The sequence below is a fragment of the Phalacrocorax aristotelis genome, chromosome 16 (assembly GCF_949628215.1).
Source record: "Phalacrocorax aristotelis chromosome 16, bGulAri2.1, whole genome shotgun sequence".
Taxonomy (NCBI): Eukaryota; Metazoa; Chordata; class Aves; order Suliformes; family Phalacrocoracidae; genus Phalacrocorax; species Phalacrocorax aristotelis.
In genome coordinates this window covers 14,208,366-14,226,615 of record NC_134291.1, presented here as the reverse complement: position 1 = coordinate 14,226,615, position 18,250 = coordinate 14,208,366, and the positions used below count along the sequence as shown (strand labels likewise).

Genomic DNA, 18,250 nt, shown 5'->3' with positions numbered 1-18,250 from the left:
CCTTAGAGCTGGTCACGTGCGCGGAAGGTCCCCGTGGGCGACGCGTGCGCCGTGAGTGCCCCGCGAGGAGAGGGGCGGGGCCGCCGGCACGAGCCGCCGCCGGTGAGGTACCGGCGTCCTGGGGGGGGGGGTCCCGGTGTGGGGAGGGTCCCCGTGAGGGGCGGGCCCTGGAGGGGAGTCAGGCGTGAGGGGATCGGGGGGCCTCGGTGGGGCGGTTGCGGGGTGAGCCTGGGGGGGATCCCGGTGGGGGGTCAGGACTGTGGGGGGGTCGGTCCCGGTGTGGGGAGGTGGGTGTGTGTCGGGAGGGATCCTGTAGGCGGGGGGTTGGGGTGAGGTTTAGGGGGGTTCCTGTGAGGCGTGCGGGGGGTGTCCCATAGGCGGGTGTGTGGGGTGAGTCTTGGGTGGGTTGCCTTGAGGGTCCCTGTGAGGGGTGAGGCCTAGGGAGGGGTCCCACATGCGGGAGTTTGGGGTGAGGCCTGGGGGGGGTCCCGGTGTGGGGTGGTGGTGATCTGGAGTGGCAAGGCCCTGCCACGGAGGGGTGTGGGGGCCCTCGGTGTTCTAGGGGGCTTCTGTGGGCCAGGGGTATTGCAGGCCCTGGGGGAGCCGGGAATTGGCAGGGCTGAGGGCTCTGGAGGCCTTGGTGGGCTCTGGGCCCTGGGGTGGGTGCCCTGCGCAAGCAGCCTTGCCCCAGCCGTGTCCCGGAGGTGTCCGTTAGCGTGCCCGTGGTCCTGCTGCTTTCTCTTGGCTCACGGAGCTTCGCTTTGGTGACTTGAGCTGAGGTCTGTTATGAAAGATGATGTTTGGCCCCTTCTCCTGAGGGCCGGTCTGGTTGTGACCAGTGAGCCTAATTGATTTCTGTCATCTAGCATGTGCGTGTAAGCTTACAAACAACTTGGGTTTTTTAGTAGTGCTCTTAGCTTCTGAAGTTTGTGCTGATAATTTGTCCCGGTTGGCATGGCGAATTAGGAGCACGTGTAGAAGCATGAGGAATTTGATAAAGCTCTTAAACAGTTTAGCTACACCTAATTTTTTATTGACTCTGAAACCTTGCAGAAGGCTTACGTTCTCCCTCTCCCCTGTAGTTTTTTTAAGACAATGTGAAGTTTCCCAAAGACTTCTGCTTTGGAAACCTTGTTACACGTAACAAGACTTCTTGGGTTTTTTTTCATAGGTCCAGTATTTTAATTTGTCTGCTTGTTTCTTTACTTGAGATCACGAGGAGAGACTGTAGGCTGTTTTTTTTTATTGCTTTGATTTGCAGGAGGCACGTGATCTCTACGAGTAGTAGCCGCATGAGAAGCAGCGGTATGAGATCATCCTTAAGGCAGGCATTCTTCCTCTTGAGGTTTTAGCGACTGAAACAGCCCCTCTGGCTGTTTGGGGAAGGTGAAGTTTCGTCATCACGTGCTGTGTGAAAGGGCAGGGCCTTTTGGTTACTTACTTTCGAACTAGTTTAACAGATATGAGAACTTTTCAGCAAAGTATTGAACCAAGTGTTGCCAGCCAGTGGGGTTTATGTGTCTGAAGTGCAGGGTCCTGCTGAAACCTGCTTTTGTTGATGTCAGAAGGCTGATGTGCAAAAGCTGACTCATGAGTTCCTCCTCTTTCCAACACAGCTAACACAACCTCATGATGTTTCCCTAGGTTAAAGGCAACATAAGTTGAAAACACCCTCCTCGCTTTGCTCTGAGTCTCCCCACTATCTTCAGCATGGCTGGTGGCATTACTGACACCGGAGAGCTTTACTCTCCCTATGTAAGTACCACAGTTTGTGGGTTTGCTCGGAAGCCTTTTCAAAATCCTCTCAACGTTGTGATTTAATTTCCTGCTTCCCCACAGACAAAACCTCAGTCTTTCAAGAGATGATGGAGGTCCAAGGGAACTTAAAAATTGTTGCACTTAAGGGTTTCTTAAATGTCACAAATCCCTTTATATGCTGTGAAGGGACAATGTCTGCTTAAGGTATAGTCCTAGAAGTGTTAAAAAGAGCTTCATGCCCCGTACCAGCTCTTGCATCCTTCTACCCACTGTCCTCATATTTTGTTAGGGTTTTCATCAACTTAAATTGTGACATGAAGCTAGCATAAAAACAGGGGGGACAGTGACATGGAAACTATCCCTCTTTGCTTCTTTTTTTTACTTTAGATAACATTTTCCTCTGAATTTCTTAAAGTTTATTTATTTGTAGCTGTTGAAGTAATTTGTGTTAAACCACTTCACTTGTAACCAGTAATTAGGATGTTTCTTCCTTGTAATGTGGTTTCCTATGAAACTGCAGAGCCAATTAATGTTTTACCATGTTACTGGAAATACTGGTTTTCATAGCCACCAGTGCTCATATAGTGTCAGCTCTTAAAAACAGCCCTTTGCATACACTTTTTTTTCCTGAAGTGAACTCACAGATCACTAAAGACTGAACCAGTCCTGAAATCTGTGTGTTGGCTTTCAAATGCTTTAAAACTTTCATCCCCATGTTAATGACTGAATTCAGAAGAACTGGATATTAGGCTGCAGAAGTAGGTCACAACTGAGAAAATGGAGAACAAGACAGTAACTGGGACGTCTGGACCCTAAAGGATTAGTGTCACCTGCTCTTATGTTAGTGTTGCATGAATTTCCTGGAGTCTAATCTCGAAGGCTATGACTCTCTCATCTTTCCCTGAAGATGTCTTGCCAGACTGAACACACGGGCACCATTCTCATCTCTGTCTACTTGGCCAAAGTCAAGGAAAATCACCTGAGGTGTTTTTTCAAGAGTCCTTCACTGAAGAGTGAAGTCAGGGCCCTGGGCACTTGAGTTGTGCTCAGGGAATGACAGCTCTGCCAGCTGAAGGAAAAGAACTTTCCTGCAAGCTGCAACGGCTGATTCTTTTTTTGTTGTTCTGGGAGACTTGTCAATAGATGAATTTTCTGTGCTTATGTCAGCGAATGAAGGGCAGGAGTGCTTGCAGGGTCTCTGGGGAATAGTTCTCCTGCTATTAATTGCTCTAGACCTGGAAGAGTGTACTCACAGTTCTTTACTGGCTCTCCTCTGGAGATACTCTGACCTACATAAAAAAAACGAAAAACAAAACAAAGCAAAACAAAAACCAAACCCAAAGTCTTTGGGGCAGTTTTTGCTCTTGAGTTCAGCTAAATTTATAGTGTGTGTGGGTCCTGTCCAGGTGCACAGTTATCTTTTGTCCCTGGGCAGAAAAAAGCTCATTTGCCAGAGAGGATAGAATCCTTTCCCTTCCAGAAGTAAAATCCCTTCTTCAGAATGTGCTCAGCTGCTCGCTGGTAAAATGGCAAGCAGGGCTTAAATTAGAATTCTGTTTGGATATTTCCTTCCTGACTAAGAATAAAGGAGAACAAGAGAATCTGAAAGGTAAGTTAGGTATGTAGTCATAACTACTTAGGTTCAGGTCAGAAAACAAGGAGGGACCCCAGCCCACAGTGTAGACCCTTCTGGTATAAGGCAGTGGATTTGAAAACAAACAAACAAACAAAAAGCTCATGATTTTCTAACTTTAAAAGTTAGAAAAAAAATATTTAAAAATAATAAGAAAAAATGGAGAGGAATATCAGTTTCTCCAGAAATGTGCTGACACTCACTTTGTTCTCTTTGGTTTTCACTCCCCTCCTATATTTATTTCTAGCAAGGGCTTGCTCCCACCCTGCTTGTGCAAAGATTGTTCTCTCCATTTAAATTGGCACATAAGTGAGGTGTCTTGGGTGGTCTCTGGCACAGCTGCAGACTCTCATGTGGATTTTGTGGGTGATTGCAGGTTGGTCTGGTTTACATGTTCAACCTCATCGTCGGAACAGGAGCCCTAACCATGCCGAAGGCCTTTGCAACAGCAGGGTGGCTCGTCAGCCTTGTTCTCCTAATGTTCCTGGGGTTTATGAGGTAGGACGTTGAGTGCGTGTCTTCAGGGGATTGGGAATTCAGTTGGGTGGGGCTGTCAGCCAGTGCTAAGATTTTGCTGCTTTTCTGAGCAATCCTGTCCCTCTGCTATGTGAGCGTTGGTCTCTGCGGTTGTGTTGCTTGCAGACCTTGTTCGGAGGGATGCCTGCCATATGGTGCTACATCGCATTTACTGACTGTTGGGAAAGACTTTTTCTCCAGTCCAGAGTCTTCTGGGACCTTTCTCCCAGCTTCCTTTTTTTGACACTCTCCTCCTCACTGCGGATTCACCCCCTGCTTGCCTCTGTCATTGATCAGTTCCCCCGAACGCTAACCAGGTCACAGGTGACATGGGGTCATTTCTCTGCTTTGTGACTTGCAGATGTGGAGCAGACCTGTTGTGTCAGCTTTCTCTTGGCTTTGGGTAATGCTCTGGGCAGCTGCAAGAGTGTCAGGAAACCAAATTAGTGTATAGCTGGGCCGATCTTATTCCCCCCACACCTTTGCTGCTGGAGACCTTGGAGCTGGTCTCATGGTTTTCACGTGGGCTCACCATGAGCTTCTGCCCAGATGTCTCCCTGCTGGAGCAGCAGGTGGAGCTGAAGGCTGTTGATACAGCACTGATGTCTAGTTATTGATGCCATCTTCTGACGGGCTGTGAATCCCTGTTTGCTTCTTGCTTGGTTTTAAAATAAAATAAACCAAAATCTCCTCTTGCTGTTTGTAAGAATGGAGTGTAGAAGTTCCTTTCTTGTCAGTAACCAGCTCTGTTAGCCTGAATGTGCCTTTGATTTGGAGGCAGTGCTTTTTGGCTCTGTTATGTGCCGCTATGTAGAGGTACTGCGTGGTCAATACTGGCTGTAATAATGCTTCTGAGTTCCCCACCTCAAACCTGTATGCTGCAAAGGCTTGACAAAATGTAAGCTGTGGGAGTACTAGTAGCTGGGAGCTTTGGAAGCAATTCCTTTTAGATACATTTGTTTAAAAGCGTAAATTCAGTGTATGAAACTCAGCACCAGCAGACAACCTTTCAAGGTCAGCAGAAGAGCACAAACCTCCAAACCCACGTACCAAAGCTGCACTGGATTAAACTAGAGAAGATGCAGCTCAAAGTACCACATGCCTTGGGAGCTGCATTGCCCCGTTGCTTTTGTTCTGATGCTCATGAGTTCCTCGTGCCCACTGGGGACCCTTCAATGCCAGAAGAGTCTAGGTGGAAATTGATACATGGGCCTCAGGATAGGGCTGCTTTTATTCTTGCAAAACTAATCTCTCATTTGGCTTGATAAGTGAGTGAGAAACCACTTTAAACCCTTGAATAGGATTGATTCAAGGGTTTGGGTCCTATAACAGGACTGGTTTTAGCTGGGATAATGCTATTCCATTGGTGGCTCTCGCTGCCTCCCTGGACAGCTCTTCCCCTGACCTCCAGCAAAGTGTATTTGCATGCATGTGCGATCTGCTCCTTGGTCTTGTATTGCTGCTTTGCTTCTGACGCCGTTAGTAAGATTCTTCAAGGGACTGTAGTACCTTTGCCACGGGCCCTGATAGATAAGCTTAACAATTGTAGTGTGTTAGTCCTAGGCCCTAGAAAGAGGAAGGAAGCTTGCTTTTTAACAAAGGAGGAAGTCTTTTTGCCTTCTGCAACCCACAGAAACACCGGGACACTATCTAAAGCCTCTTCTTGTATCTGAAGGCATGTTATTTTACTGCATTTTGTGGTCTGCTTGAACACCTTAATATCAAGGACAGCAGGGAGCAGGAAACTGAGATGAAACACTGTACCAAAAATGGGGTGTGTGTGTGGGTCTGGTGAAGGGGTGAGCTTGTTTGCGCCTACAGTTCTCCACCTCTCTTCAGTGACGGTTCTTGACTATTGTTGATATCAATTGAATTCCTCTCTCCAGCTATATGACTACAACCTTTGTGGTAGAAGCCATGGCTGCTGCAAATGCCCAGCTGCGATGGAAGAGAATGGAAAAACGCAAGGTTCGTGTGGAGTTTAATTTTCCATTTTCTCTTGTTCTTTTATCCTGTAGGACTTGCCTGAGAATTCCTCAAGGCATCTTTGCCTTGCCTCATTAGTAACTCTAAAAGAATAAATTTCTACTGTACTTAACTTTGCCATATAAAATATGGCTGTTGGTTCCCTGCGGGGTTGCTCATTAAAGACAGGATTTTCTGCTCCTGCTCTGAAAGATCTCTTGTGTTGTTCGCGTTTCTTACTGATTGTGCTCTCCTTGCCCAGAAGCGCTGCTCAGCGAATGTGGAGAGGTGGCAGCCAATATGTTGGTGCCATTCGGAGTGTGCTGAGGTCTATAAATCCTTGCTGATCTTGGGTCCTTTAACTGGGACAGGCTGGAATGTTCTTGCTGCCACTCGGGCTGTATCACAGGAAGTGAACAGTCCTGAAGTATGTCCTTGCTGTAAAACTTACTTGTGGCTTTTTAGATCCTGGTTTTAGTGGCTTTTCTGGATCAATGCAAGACATAATTGTTCGCACTGATTTAGATCCCTGCCTGTGTGTTAGTGGATTGGAGTTAGGAGCTAGACCCATTTGCTCTGACGAGCTAAGAATATATATGGTTTGGGTTTTTTCCTACTAGTTCTGCAACCTGCAGATCCCTGAGAAGTTTCTAACTTCCTTGGGCCACATATCACTACATGAATCGGACACTGGTGCTGTGTGCATGGCCTAGGCTAGGACAGCAGAGCCTGTCACTCACTTTAGCCTGCTATGCCTGTGCCCTCTTCTGCTCTCCGCAGCATCCCAAGCCCAGGCGAGGGGCTCCCTGGTATTTCCTTTGCTTACATGCTTTGCCCATCCCTATTTGGGACCTTCCTTTGAGTTTCTGGGAGTGAGACCATGCCACCGGTAGTGCCACAGCCTGTACTGTGGGTAGCAGACATCTCGGCAGTGGTCTGGTCTTTTCTTCCAGGAGGATGATGAGGATGAAGATTCTTCCTCTGGAGTGTCTGACAGTGATGTTCTTCTCCACGATGGCTATGAGCGAGCAGAGACACGACCTATCCTGTCAGTTCGTAAGTATCCAGTTCATGGTTTCACTGGATCAGAGACCTTTTCTCTGCAGACAGTGTCCCAGTGCGCTCCAGCAAGTGGAGCAGAACTCTTCTGTCCATTTCACCCTTAATTCCACATGCTCACATCCCAAAGTCCTTAGCACTTGCAAGATAAGACTCATTGAGAATTCAGTTCACCTTCTGCAGACTGATAAAGATCTTTTCCTTCTAGGTCACTAAGATGAGAACACCTTACTTTGAAAACACTTTTAGACTAACTTCAGCAGAGTATTTGGACCAGTGACTCTGCAGCTGTGGAGTTGTACATACTGTCCTTCAAACTGTTGCTAGAGCTTCCTGAGTGTCTTCAGACAGTCTGGCCTCTGGGTTTATTGGAGGGACTGGTTGAAACGCTTCTGTTTTCAAATTGCAGAGAGACGTGGCTCACCCAATATCTTTGAAATCACTGAGAGGGTGGAAATGGGCCAGATGGCTTCCATGTTCTTCAATAAAGGTAAGCAATTTACATTTTCAAAAGTCCCTTCAGGTCCTCCTGCATGTCGTGTGTGTGGTGTTTCCTTAAGTTTGCGTGCTTCTCGGTCTGGGTTTGCATTCTGAGTTTGTGATGATTCCACCCAAAAGTGTCATTCGTTCTCTCTGTGGGCTGCATTCATCCCCCCATGTGGTGTTTCTACAAAACAGACAATTTATGGGCCAGGTGGGCCACAACCTGCATGAAGGGGAGGACGCTGTGGCAGTAGCAGAACTAGCCAAAATACTGTAGGTTACAGCCCCAGTTTCTTGAGGCAGGTAAGTGTAAGTCAGTGTCCTTTCTGACTGCCTTTACCTATCTCTGAACTGCATCTATCCTCTGTGATCTCCACTGCCTAAAGCAGTAGAGCCCAGCTGTAGTGTTTGCTGTTCCATCTTTGTAGTAGCATTTGAGAACAAGATGTTTGGGGTTCCCTGAATCCTGTAAATGTTAGTCTGAAGGAGAGAGAATTGTGGGGACAGCTTCTGAGAATTGCATGTGTCTGGGGAGCCACCAAGAGAGCTCCTGGGATGTGAGCTGCTGAAGGGGCCCCTGGTGTGCATATGATTAGGCAGATGTCTTGTCTTTTTGCTTTTAAATGCAGTAACTGTACTGCAATAAAACCCTATCCATTGCTGCATGTGATACAAATGCGAACTACAGTGTTAGCTATTCTGAAACTTACACAACAGTACATTTGAAATGCTGTGCAGAGCCAGAAAATCATCAGACACCATGGCTGTGCAGTTTTGAGCCTGTCAGGCTCCATTTCTTGTGGAAAGTGACATTTTCTCGTGTTCACTGGCCACCTTACAGAGACGCGATGGGCTGGTTTTTTCCACTACATTACATCAGCTTTATGCCGGTGAGAGACTGTTGCCTCCAAAGGACAGCTGGCCTTCAGGAGAGAAGATACTTTGAACTATATTAATGCTGATTTTAAAGTCCAAATGAAAAAAGTTTTTAATTTCCCTGCATGCCTCTTCTGGGCCTTTGTAGATTTAAATCACTTAGGGCTATCAAAATAATCCACCTTGGGTCAGACTGCCACTTTTCTGGTCGGAGGAGAGGTGATCGGAAACCCATACCCATCTTGTTCCTAGCCTTGCCTATAGCACTGGGTTGCTCTGACTTTAGACAAGTTTTCTTGCTTGTAAAGAAGAAACACTGTAAATGCTTCCCTGCCTCTTGATCACCCTCTGGGGAGTAATATTTGGGAGGTGCTCTGAAAGCCAGCACCGCGTAACAGGGCTCAGCAGTATTGCTGAGGATTCAGCTGTAGAGAGCGGCCTGTTCAGCTGTGGGAGGGCTGGGGGAGCACAGGTGGAGGAGTGCTCCCAGAAACAAGTTCCAGAAGGTCCCTGCTTTGCATGTGTTTCACAAGGGGAGATGGTAACGACGCCTCAAGCCAGCCAGGAGTTGGGCAGTTGCTTTCTAGACCTCTCTGCCTTGATGCTGGCTGCTGCTCAGCCAGTAGAGGGTGCTGGAAATACATGTCCTCTCTGCTGTCAGGCACTGATGTACGCTTCCTAGCAAAGTGATATAAACTGCTTAGTACTCTAAATCTTAATTCCTCTTCTTAATGTTGCTTTAGCCAGAGTTATCTGATTTTTGTGTTAGGGATCCTTCCCAGGACCTACTCAGCCCAATGCGAAGGCATGAATCCCTCTGCAGGAAGGCAGCTGGAACAGTTGCAGACCATAGTTTGAAACAACTTGGGACTTCCAGATCAGACAAGGTACACAGAGCGAAGCGTCTGGGGCAGCTGTAACTCATTTGCTGCTTTCCCTTCCTCTGCTCACCAATGAGGCTCCATCCCTATATTGTTGCTGAGTCCTTCCTTGTCGAGAGACACCCTCTGGTCTGCTGAGTGGTTGCAGAGAAGAGGCAAGTTAAGTACCTCTCTCTGCAGATGCTTGCTGAGGTGCTTCCTTCTCATGGTTGCACAGAAAGGCCTTCAATAAGGGCAGTTGCTCAGTGACCAGTTGCTCCTGCCTAGTGCTGAGAAACTGGGCCGCTCTTGGGAAGTCCTGGCTCCAAGCGCCAACCTTTGCAGTCTCACAGCTAGTGAGTGTCTGGGTGGGTTTTTGCTCACGATATACAAAGCACGGATCCAAACCCAAGGTGTCTGAGGCTTTACAGCCTCCAGAGGGAAGGTTAGTGAAAGCTTTGCAATAGACCTCAAAAGCCTCTGATTTCTAGTGAGTTCTCTGCTCCTGTCTCTTGACTGATTTTTATTTCCAACAATCTGACAGGAGTTGAATATGCAGTCCTGGGAGGTAAGCTGGGGATAAATCTCAATTTCAGACTGTCTGCTTTCTTAAAGGGAGCTGGCTTAGGTTTAGGCTGTAAAGGGCCCGTGTGCTCTTTCAAAAGAGCTGGCTCTGAAGAACTGCCTTTTTTTATTTTATTCTATTTCATTTAATTTGCAATGTTAGGTGCTTTCTTCTGGGACCGAGCAGTCATTTATTGCAATAAAGGATTCTAGGCACATCTATCACGCTGTTTCCTCACAGGAAGTCATTGATTTCCCCCCCCCCCCCCCCCCCCATTTTGTGTCCAGTAATGAAAGTATTGATCAGGGAGGGTCAGCAGCAGTTTATAAAAGAACTGATGCTAAAGTCTTCCTGCCTTTGAGAGGATGAGTTTGGGAGAGGAGTGTCACCTGGACTTCCCACAGACAGAGAAGTCGGCACTGGAACGGGGATGTAGTGTGTGCTGGTGGGTACCTGGTGGTGGTGCTGCTGTGGCTTAGCTGGTCATGTTAGCCTTGTTTTATGGGGGGGAGCACAGCTGAGGCCTGAGATTAGTAGCAGATCCCAAACCAGAATCTATATCTGAGCCTGTGTAGTCCTGCGCTTAGTGTGTCTTGCACCTTCTGTCTGATGTCAGGTATTTATTATAACCTTCAACACTTTATAATGGGGAATTTGGAGAAGGTGGGTGGGTAGTCTGTTGCTGTCTTCAGAACAATGCAGAGACTTCTTAACTGTGAAGCCATGTTAAGTCTTTCACAGAGGAAGAAAACAAGGGAGGAACTGTATGAAATGATCTGACAATTTCTGTAAGACTCCATTTGTATCTTTAGACAAACCAGGAACAACTCTAGAGTACTGGCTTAGTGTCCTGCTTTACAGAGGCAGGGAAGTTTTGTTGCTGCTTTTCCCATACAGCCCTTTATTTGAGGACTGTTTTATGCTAAGTAGGCTTAGCATATTGAATAATTTATTTAAATGAAGGAGAATGCCTATTAACATTTCCTGACATCCAGAGACCCAGAGGCAGTGTGAAGGCAAAACATGGTAAAACTTTGGGGCATCCAAGCACTGCAGAAATATTAGTCCTCATTCCTGCAGTAATGCTGTCCTTGTTCAATAGTTGTCACCTGCGAGGCTTGGAGAGGTGAATTGATTTGCTCAAGGTGCATTTGGATTAAGCATCAGGTGCCATTGCAACCTGAAAGTACGGGCAGGTTCCTTGAGCTGTTTTCCTTCAATGTCAACTTCCTAAATGAAACATATCTGAGGCTTTTTTTTTTTTGCTCACCTGTCCCTGAACTAAAATTTGTTCCAGTTTGTTTTTCCTTGGTGAGATTTATACTGGCTTGCTTGGAAGAAAAGAATCTTGGGGTCTTATCAAGCATTTCATCATCCCTGCAGGTTTTAGCCCTCCCATAGCAGCATCTTCTTGTGCCCCAGTAAGGCTGTTCTATGCACCCAATTAACCTGTGTAAAACACTTAATCTCACAGGTGAAGGGAGAGCAAGCTTTAAAAACAAACAAAAAGCAACCCGAGAAAACGGTGTGGGGCAGGAACAGTGCACACTGTGGCAGTAGGGTAAGGGGCCTGCAGAAAGAGAGTTCTAAAGCTTTGCAAGTTTGAACCTTTGCTTAAGTTGCTGATGGTGAGGAATCTCCCAAAGCAGCTCCATTTCAACCCTGTGGAACCTGAGCTCTGCAGGGCCAAATCCCTAATGTGAAGGTCCTGCAGGTTTGCAAGTGGAGGGTTTGGAATCTGCAGAGACTAAAAGTGTCTTCTCTCTTCGTTTCACTGTCCATCAAGCTGCTCTCCCACCAAGCGCGTGAGCATCAGCTAGATGTTTGCCTGTGGCTGTTCCAAGCTCACAGCTTCATCTGGCAGATGACTTGGGTGAGACCTGTTGGTCTTGACCAGCAACTGGAGGATGGGCTTGAACTAGAGGGCCTCGTGTCAGGTATTGAAGGAGGGAGAGTCGAGCTCTGAGGCACCTCACGTCCCATCGGTTCCTGTGCTGTGTCTAAGTTCCCTAAGCTGCTGATGTGACCCTTGGATGGAGTTTGCAGAAAGAAGTAAACTATGGAGGGAAACAGTGATTTATTTTTAAGACCTTGAAAGAATTTTGTGTATTTCAAGTGCAGAGTTCGAGTCCCTGTGTACTCTGCTGCCTCTGTACAATATTTTCTTTTCCTGCAGTGGGTGTCAACCTCTTCTATTTCTGCATAATTATCTACCTCTATGGAGACCTGGCGATCTACGCAGCAGCTGTACCAGTCTCCCTCATGCAAGTGACCTGGTAAGTGTGCTTACTGCTGTGGGGTTGTGTGCTGACAGGGAAGAGAGTGGGCTTTTGGATTTGATGGGGTGATAATTCTGACTGGGATCAGCTCTACTTTCTGAAGAACGGAGTGGAGAAATGACTCAAGGACAGCTCATCGCTTGTGGGTGGAAAGGTGAAGTTGTTTTGTATTCCCCACCTGAGTGCCTCCTGCCTGCCTGAAAAGTAGCTGACCTGATTTACGACGAGTCCTCAGGTGTGAAGTACTTCCAGCTTCAGCACTTGCAGCCATGGGACTTGTTGCTCAATGGTTTGATTGCAATACTGCGCAATATTTTAGCTTCTCTGTCTCTTTGGGTACGAGCTGAGAGATGTGATGCTTACCAAGCCTGTGGCTAGTGAGTGGTGATGTTACGAGGACTTAGCTCTAGACTGAGACCAGTTCCTTTCTCAAGGAAACAGAAGATGAGAGAGATCGGTTTGATCAAATCTGGGCTCATGACTTGGAAATGGAAAACCTCAGCGATCCACATATAACCTCAACTTGTTAGCTTGGTGACCAAATGACCAAACCTGTAAATAACTACAGGAGATTCAAGAATTTGCCTTTAAATGTGTGATTCTCACTGACCTGCTCTGTCACACAGTCCAGAAGATATCAGGATGGAGGGTGTTCAGGGAGGGAGAGGACGAATGGACACTTCAGGTCCCTGATTGTTCTTTCTTGAATGCAGGGGAGGGGAAGACATCTGCTAGGAGTTAATTGCTGTCTTTTTGTTTCTCCCTTCTTTCCCAGCAGTGCCACTGGCAACCATTCTTGCAGCGTTGGAGATGGCACAAAGTATAATGATACAGACAAGTGCTGGGGACCGATCCGACGGATTGATGCTTACAGACTCTATCTGGTGAGTTTCTGAAACTGGAATGACCGTTATTTCCATTTAAACTTTGCTTCTAGTGGATAGGGTTTGGTTTTTTTTTTCCTGTAGAGTTAATGTGGCTCAAGTGAACAACAGAGGTGTGAAGCTTTCGGTTCAGTCTGTCCTTTTTAGCCAAATACCCCCTCTCTGTTCTTGGTGACACGGCTGTGTGTTAATTTGGTGGCCATCAGAACGATCCTTACGATTTTAAGCAGAGTTCTGTCCTTCTTGTTGTGTAGTTTTATATTGCTTGAGCAGGTAATATGTCCATGCCAAAGAGTGGGTTTCTCTTCAGCGGCTGGCAAAGTAATTGTTTCTTTGAGGTAATTGTTGTCAATACACCGGAGTATATTAAGCTCTCTTGAGTGCGTTCTTTATGTGAATAAAATTGTTTATGCTGCAGGAGAATCTGCTTTTTGAGAGGTGATGGAAACAGCCCACTTAAACAACATCCTGTGCTATATGCTGCTTTAGTAATAGCTTTCTGTCTAGTTTAGGATTGTCTATTGCATCTATTACTGTGCTATGGTTCTGCTGTGAAACTGAGGGTTTTTCCCAAAGGATGATAAAACACTGCTTCTCTCGAGCTTGGGGAGAATTGAGCTCTCGTACCTGGAGACAGATGTCAGTAGGACGAAATGAGAAGAGGGAGGTATGCCAGTGCTGCATGCTGTGGCTTCTGTTAAAGGGTCTCAGTGAGAATTTTAAGAAAAAAGACTGAAGGTGGCTGTGTGTGCACAGAGAAATCCAGGGGTAAAGGCAGCTTGAAGCAATTTTGCAGTTAGTCCATTTTGGACATGCAGTGGATCACAACCCGGAGTGCACTTGTTCCAGTGCTATTGCAAAAGTAAGAGCTGGGCTTCAGAAATTAGTGAATGTCAAAGCCTAGTTAATTATTTAAGAGAAATATTATTGCTTTATTAAATTGTGTCTTGGTCTGTTTCTTTAAAACTTCCAGAAGACTGAAGATTTCCGTCCTGAATTTCAATAGCTCTCCCTGACCCAGCAGAAGGAGCTAGTCAGAAAAGGCAGACATGCATTAATTACTGCCTGCGTTTCTCAGATATTATGTCTACAATTCATGAAGATAATTGTTGTTAGGACTTGAAAAATTAAAAAAATTAAGACTGTTTAAGCATTAGGCTTGCCATCTGTGTACAGAGCTCTCAGAGGAGCTTTTCCCTCTGCTTGTCTCCTCTTGTGGATTTGGAGAATAAATATCTTTGGCAATGGTTAATCCTCCCCTGCTCAGTAATTGAGATGAGGGTTTCAGCGCTTTTCTCTGCTCCTCCTTAGAAGTAGGGCGGGACTGTTTGTGGGAGAGCATGCCAGTCTGTAGTGCGTTAGTGGAGGTGGGTGGCTCCCACAATCACTGTTTTCAGGAGGCTGTTGGGTGTCAGCATTACTTCGGAGTTGTGGTTTTCTGTTACTGTCTCTAATGCTTCTTACTGGATGAGTATGAGAGTAAACTGAGACTTGTTCTACCTCCAGCTCTGCTGGTCCCACTCCCTGTTTGACCTGTGTGGTTTTATTCTCCGGAAAACAAAGATGACGATGACTTCCCTAGAGAGGGCTAAGAGATGTAATCATTTAGAAAACATTCAGACCACAGTACTGACACCGTCTTCAAGTTTGGGCTGCCTCTGAAGTGACTGTGCTGCTTGATAATTTTCCTCTGCTGTCCTGTTTGCAATGTGGACAACTAGTGAGCGGTAGTAGAGCTCTTAAACTTCCTGAGAGAAACCTGGGGATGGGAGGGCAGGGGCAGGGAGTTGCTTGGCTTCAAGCAAGAAATTTAATAGCAAAACGCTGTAACTATCTCTACAAATTTTGTCCAAGCTGCTTGTATATATAAGTGGAGTCTTGAATGTGCAAGAAAAGCTGAATCTTGCCTGTCTGAAGGGGAAAAGGCAACATGAAAGTGAGGACGAGGGAGATGCATGAAGAGCACAGCTATTCTTTTGGTCCCAGGGGATCGTGCCCATAGAGAACTTGCTGTTTTCTTGACTTTATTCTTTTTTTGAATTCTTGCTTGTTGGAATAATTCAGGTTCCACGTTTCAGTGGACAAACAAGGACTCTTTTTGCAGGCAAGGGGACAGATGGACACTGCGATCTCAAACGAAAGCAGCTGAGCTTTTGGATCAGTCCTTTTGTCCTAGATGCCTGCCTCTAGTTTTTTCACCTTAGTACTGTGTTGGGGTTTCAGTGACTTTAGGAGCATGATGAGTGGATGTAACTGGAACCTCTTGCCCATTCCAGTGAAGCAGGTGTCTGGATGTGGTGTTCTGTTTCTTACTCTGTGCATGACCCCACAGAAAGCCTTTTTCAGACTACCAGGAGAAATAATCTATTTGAAGTTTTCTGGGAAAATGGTGCCAATAGGAGCTCTCTTGTGCCAAGTGCCCCCAGTCTGCCAGAGATCTGTTCTGCCTTCCTCCTGTCGACTCTTTCTCTCCCAACACTGTGTCTTCTTTTCAACAAAAACCATTTCAAACATTGACTCCTCGAGCTGGGGGTGGAAAGGGGGATAATGACTGATGTAAAAATCCTATTTCACAGTTTATTGTCCAAAAAGGCCTCTGGAAGCTGTCTCTGCTCTGATCACTGTGAATGGAAGCTGAAAACTATGTACATAATGAGAATATTTAGACAGATTAAATTCTTCTCTCGAGACTTGCTTGTCTGTGCAGCATCTTTATTGCTACTCCAGAATTTCACACCTAAGTATGACTGCAGTGTCTTCAGAGACCGCTAGGCCCCTATTAACCTTTGTCTGAACAAATGGTTATCTTGCTTCTTGTTTGTTAATTGCCTTGGAAAATAAAGGCTTGCAAAACAAATAAGTGAAGGCAAGTGCAGGAAATACTGAAACAGACTTTTGGTCCTGCCCCATCACTTGCTGCTAATATTTGCTGCCTCTTTGGGACTGTAGGAGTCCTGGGAGGTTTAAAAGGTGAGCCTTGCCGTGCTGTTCCATGCCTGTGAAGGCAAGACCATGCAGAGCAAATTGGCTGGAGAAAGGCATGTGTTAGATGGCCCAGCGACCTCGTTGGAGGCAAGCGCTGATTACAGTTAAAGCAGATCGATGGCTTTCTGTCTTCGCTTCAGATCCATCACCACACTGTCATGTCCTCGACAGCTGAAGTGACTCCTGAGTCCCTTGGCTGTCTTGATGGCAACGCTGAGGACAGGGTCGAGTTCTCTCCGCACTGAATTCACAGTTCAATGCAGTTGCTCTATCGTGCTTTCTGTAAGGTCGGCTGGATGTCTTCTGTGTAGGCTGCGGGGAAGGGGCAGCGGATTAAGTTTCAGATCTCTGATCATAACACTTGTCTTTCTGTTCCAGTGATGTAGGAATGTGACATGATAGTCCCTGTTTCTCGAAAGCACATACTGAGATAAATAAGAGATTAAATCCTGGGGATCAGCAGCCATTCAGAGTGTCTGATCCAAAATGCATTCATGACCTGGCAAACGGCGCTTGTCTTCTGCACCAGGGCAGCCGTTGTAGCTGAAACCTCTGCTCTCTTCTCAGCCCTCCTCTTCTGGCAATTTGGGGCATGGTGTCTTCCCATGGTGGAAAGGAAGCGGCTTAAACTCTTGGAGGGAGCCGTACGCCTTTCAGAAGAGGCACTGGCACAGGGACTCCTGGTAGCCTGGCTCGATAGCGCATCAAAGCTACCAGGTGCATCTGTTCCGTCTGAGTCTCTGTTGGTTTTTTAGCTGATTGGGAAAGGGACGCAGCATCCGCTTTTGCCAGTTCACAGATGCTGCAGTATCGCAGGCAGCCCAGCGGGTGTGGGCCGAGCGAAGATGGGAGCGCAGATGGTTTAATGGAGATTATCCCAGTTGGAAACGTGCTTGTGCAGTGAATAAAATGAGTGGGCTTGCAGGCGCTTACCGTCCGTCTTCAGGAGGGGACAATGTCACCCCAGCCTGACGCTCTGATCAGAATACCCAGCGACCAGAGCCGGGCCGGGCTGCAGCCGCGGGAGACTGCACAGGGGGGTGAGGAGGTAGTCTGAGGACATGTACAATTGCACAGTGCCAGCAGAACTTAATCGGCAAATGCGAAGGCTGAACTGATAAGTGTTGATGTAGATCCCGTCCGCCTCGGCGCGGTGCTGCCTCTCTGGCCCTCTTCGGCTACAGGCTGGAGCTTTGTGCCGCTAGCGTACGTGCTCTGCCTCTCTCCGGCGTTTGTCCTTCCTGACTGTGCTGCATGTGTGTGTGCAACCACTGCTCCTGGGTAAAGGTACCTGTGATTTTTTTGTTGTCAGAAAGGATCTTTCTGGATACCTTTGCCTGCACTAGGGCAGTTTTATCAGCTTGTTCAGTGCATGAGGCTCTTGTGGCCTTTCTGTCCATGTCTCCAGCTCTGGGTTGCCTTTTGGCCTCTTGTGGGCCTTCTTTGTGTGGTTTTTCTTTTTTTTGGTTGGGTTTGGTTTTTTTACCTCCCAGCAGCAATAGGAAGGGAGCCCTCATGGCAGTACTTGAACATCCATGCTTGATCTAAGTGCTCTCTTGCCCACTGGGAGCTGGAGAAGCAGAGCTGGAGCAGTACTGAAAGCAGAGTGCTTCTTCCAAGGACACCTGTGTTTGCTCTGCTTGTTCCCTTTGCAGCAAGTGTTCTTCCTCTGCCCTGCCTTCTTCAGCTGTGCCCTGCAGCAGCATCCGGTAATAAATGGGTCACAGCTGCTGTCTCCTGGATATTTATTCTTACAGGTCTCAGTGTCTGGAGCCCTTGAGAGCCAGCGGTGGGGAAGGTAGCTGCTTCAGTGGCAGGTGTCTGGCACAGGGAGGGCTGATTTCACAGCACATCAATCAAAAAGGTTTGGGGTGCTTGCCCTGGGATCTCAGAGTGAGCCAGGGGAGAGGAAGGAAAGCTGATGGAAGTTTATTTACCCTGCTGGTGTGAAGCCATCGTCTTGTTTAAGTAAATTGCTTAAACTGTAGCATCGTTAAGTTCCAGGTTACCCCTGCTTACAGTAAGGATGGAGCAGGACTGGGGCACTATTAGCATGTTGCATATCCTGTAAGACGTTATTAATGGTAAGACCTTCCTGCCAAAGATATCGCATTATATTCCCTACCACAAATGCTCTGATACATTTCATTATTATACTGATATAGAAGTAGAAAAAATGTACAAAAAAGGTGGCTGCTACTTCTGTGCATAGATCCAGTTCTGAAAGCCTTCAAAACAGGGAAAAGCTTCTTGAGAGTACAGAATACTATGCCATTTGTGTACATACAGGCACTTGAGTTTTGAACTATTGCTGTGGGAGGAGAGGAATTAGTACTGCATTAAGCATAAATACCAATAGCCCTGTTTGTTACAGGTGCCTCTGAAAA

At 46.9% G+C, this 18,250-nt stretch overlaps 1 protein-coding gene across 4 annotated transcripts in view; it reads left to right on the top strand.

Moving 5' to 3' along the window:
* Positions 1-9: 9 nt before the first annotated feature.
* SLC38A12 (solute carrier family 38 member 12) overlaps positions 10-18,250 on the top strand; it is a 46,010-nt gene continuing 27,769 nt past the window's right edge. The window contains exons 1-8 of one of the 4 annotated variants that reach the window (XM_075110986.1): positions 10-107; positions 1,645-1,755; positions 3,768-3,889; positions 5,794-5,875; positions 6,826-6,928; positions 7,341-7,421; positions 11,892-11,991; positions 12,773-12,878. In XM_075110986.1, the coding sequence (XP_074967087.1) occupies positions 1,711-1,755; positions 3,768-3,889; positions 5,794-5,875; positions 6,826-6,928; positions 7,341-7,421; positions 11,892-11,991; positions 12,773-12,878 (639 nt within the window). In that variant the 5' untranslated portion in view covers positions 10-107; positions 1,645-1,710. Of the gene's footprint in view, positions 108-1,644; positions 1,756-3,767; positions 3,890-5,793; positions 5,876-6,825; positions 6,929-7,340; positions 7,422-11,891; positions 11,992-12,769; positions 12,879-18,250 lie in introns of all 4 variants that reach the window. The other 3 variants (XM_075110984.1, XM_075110987.1, XM_075110985.1) reach the window with 3 other exon arrangements.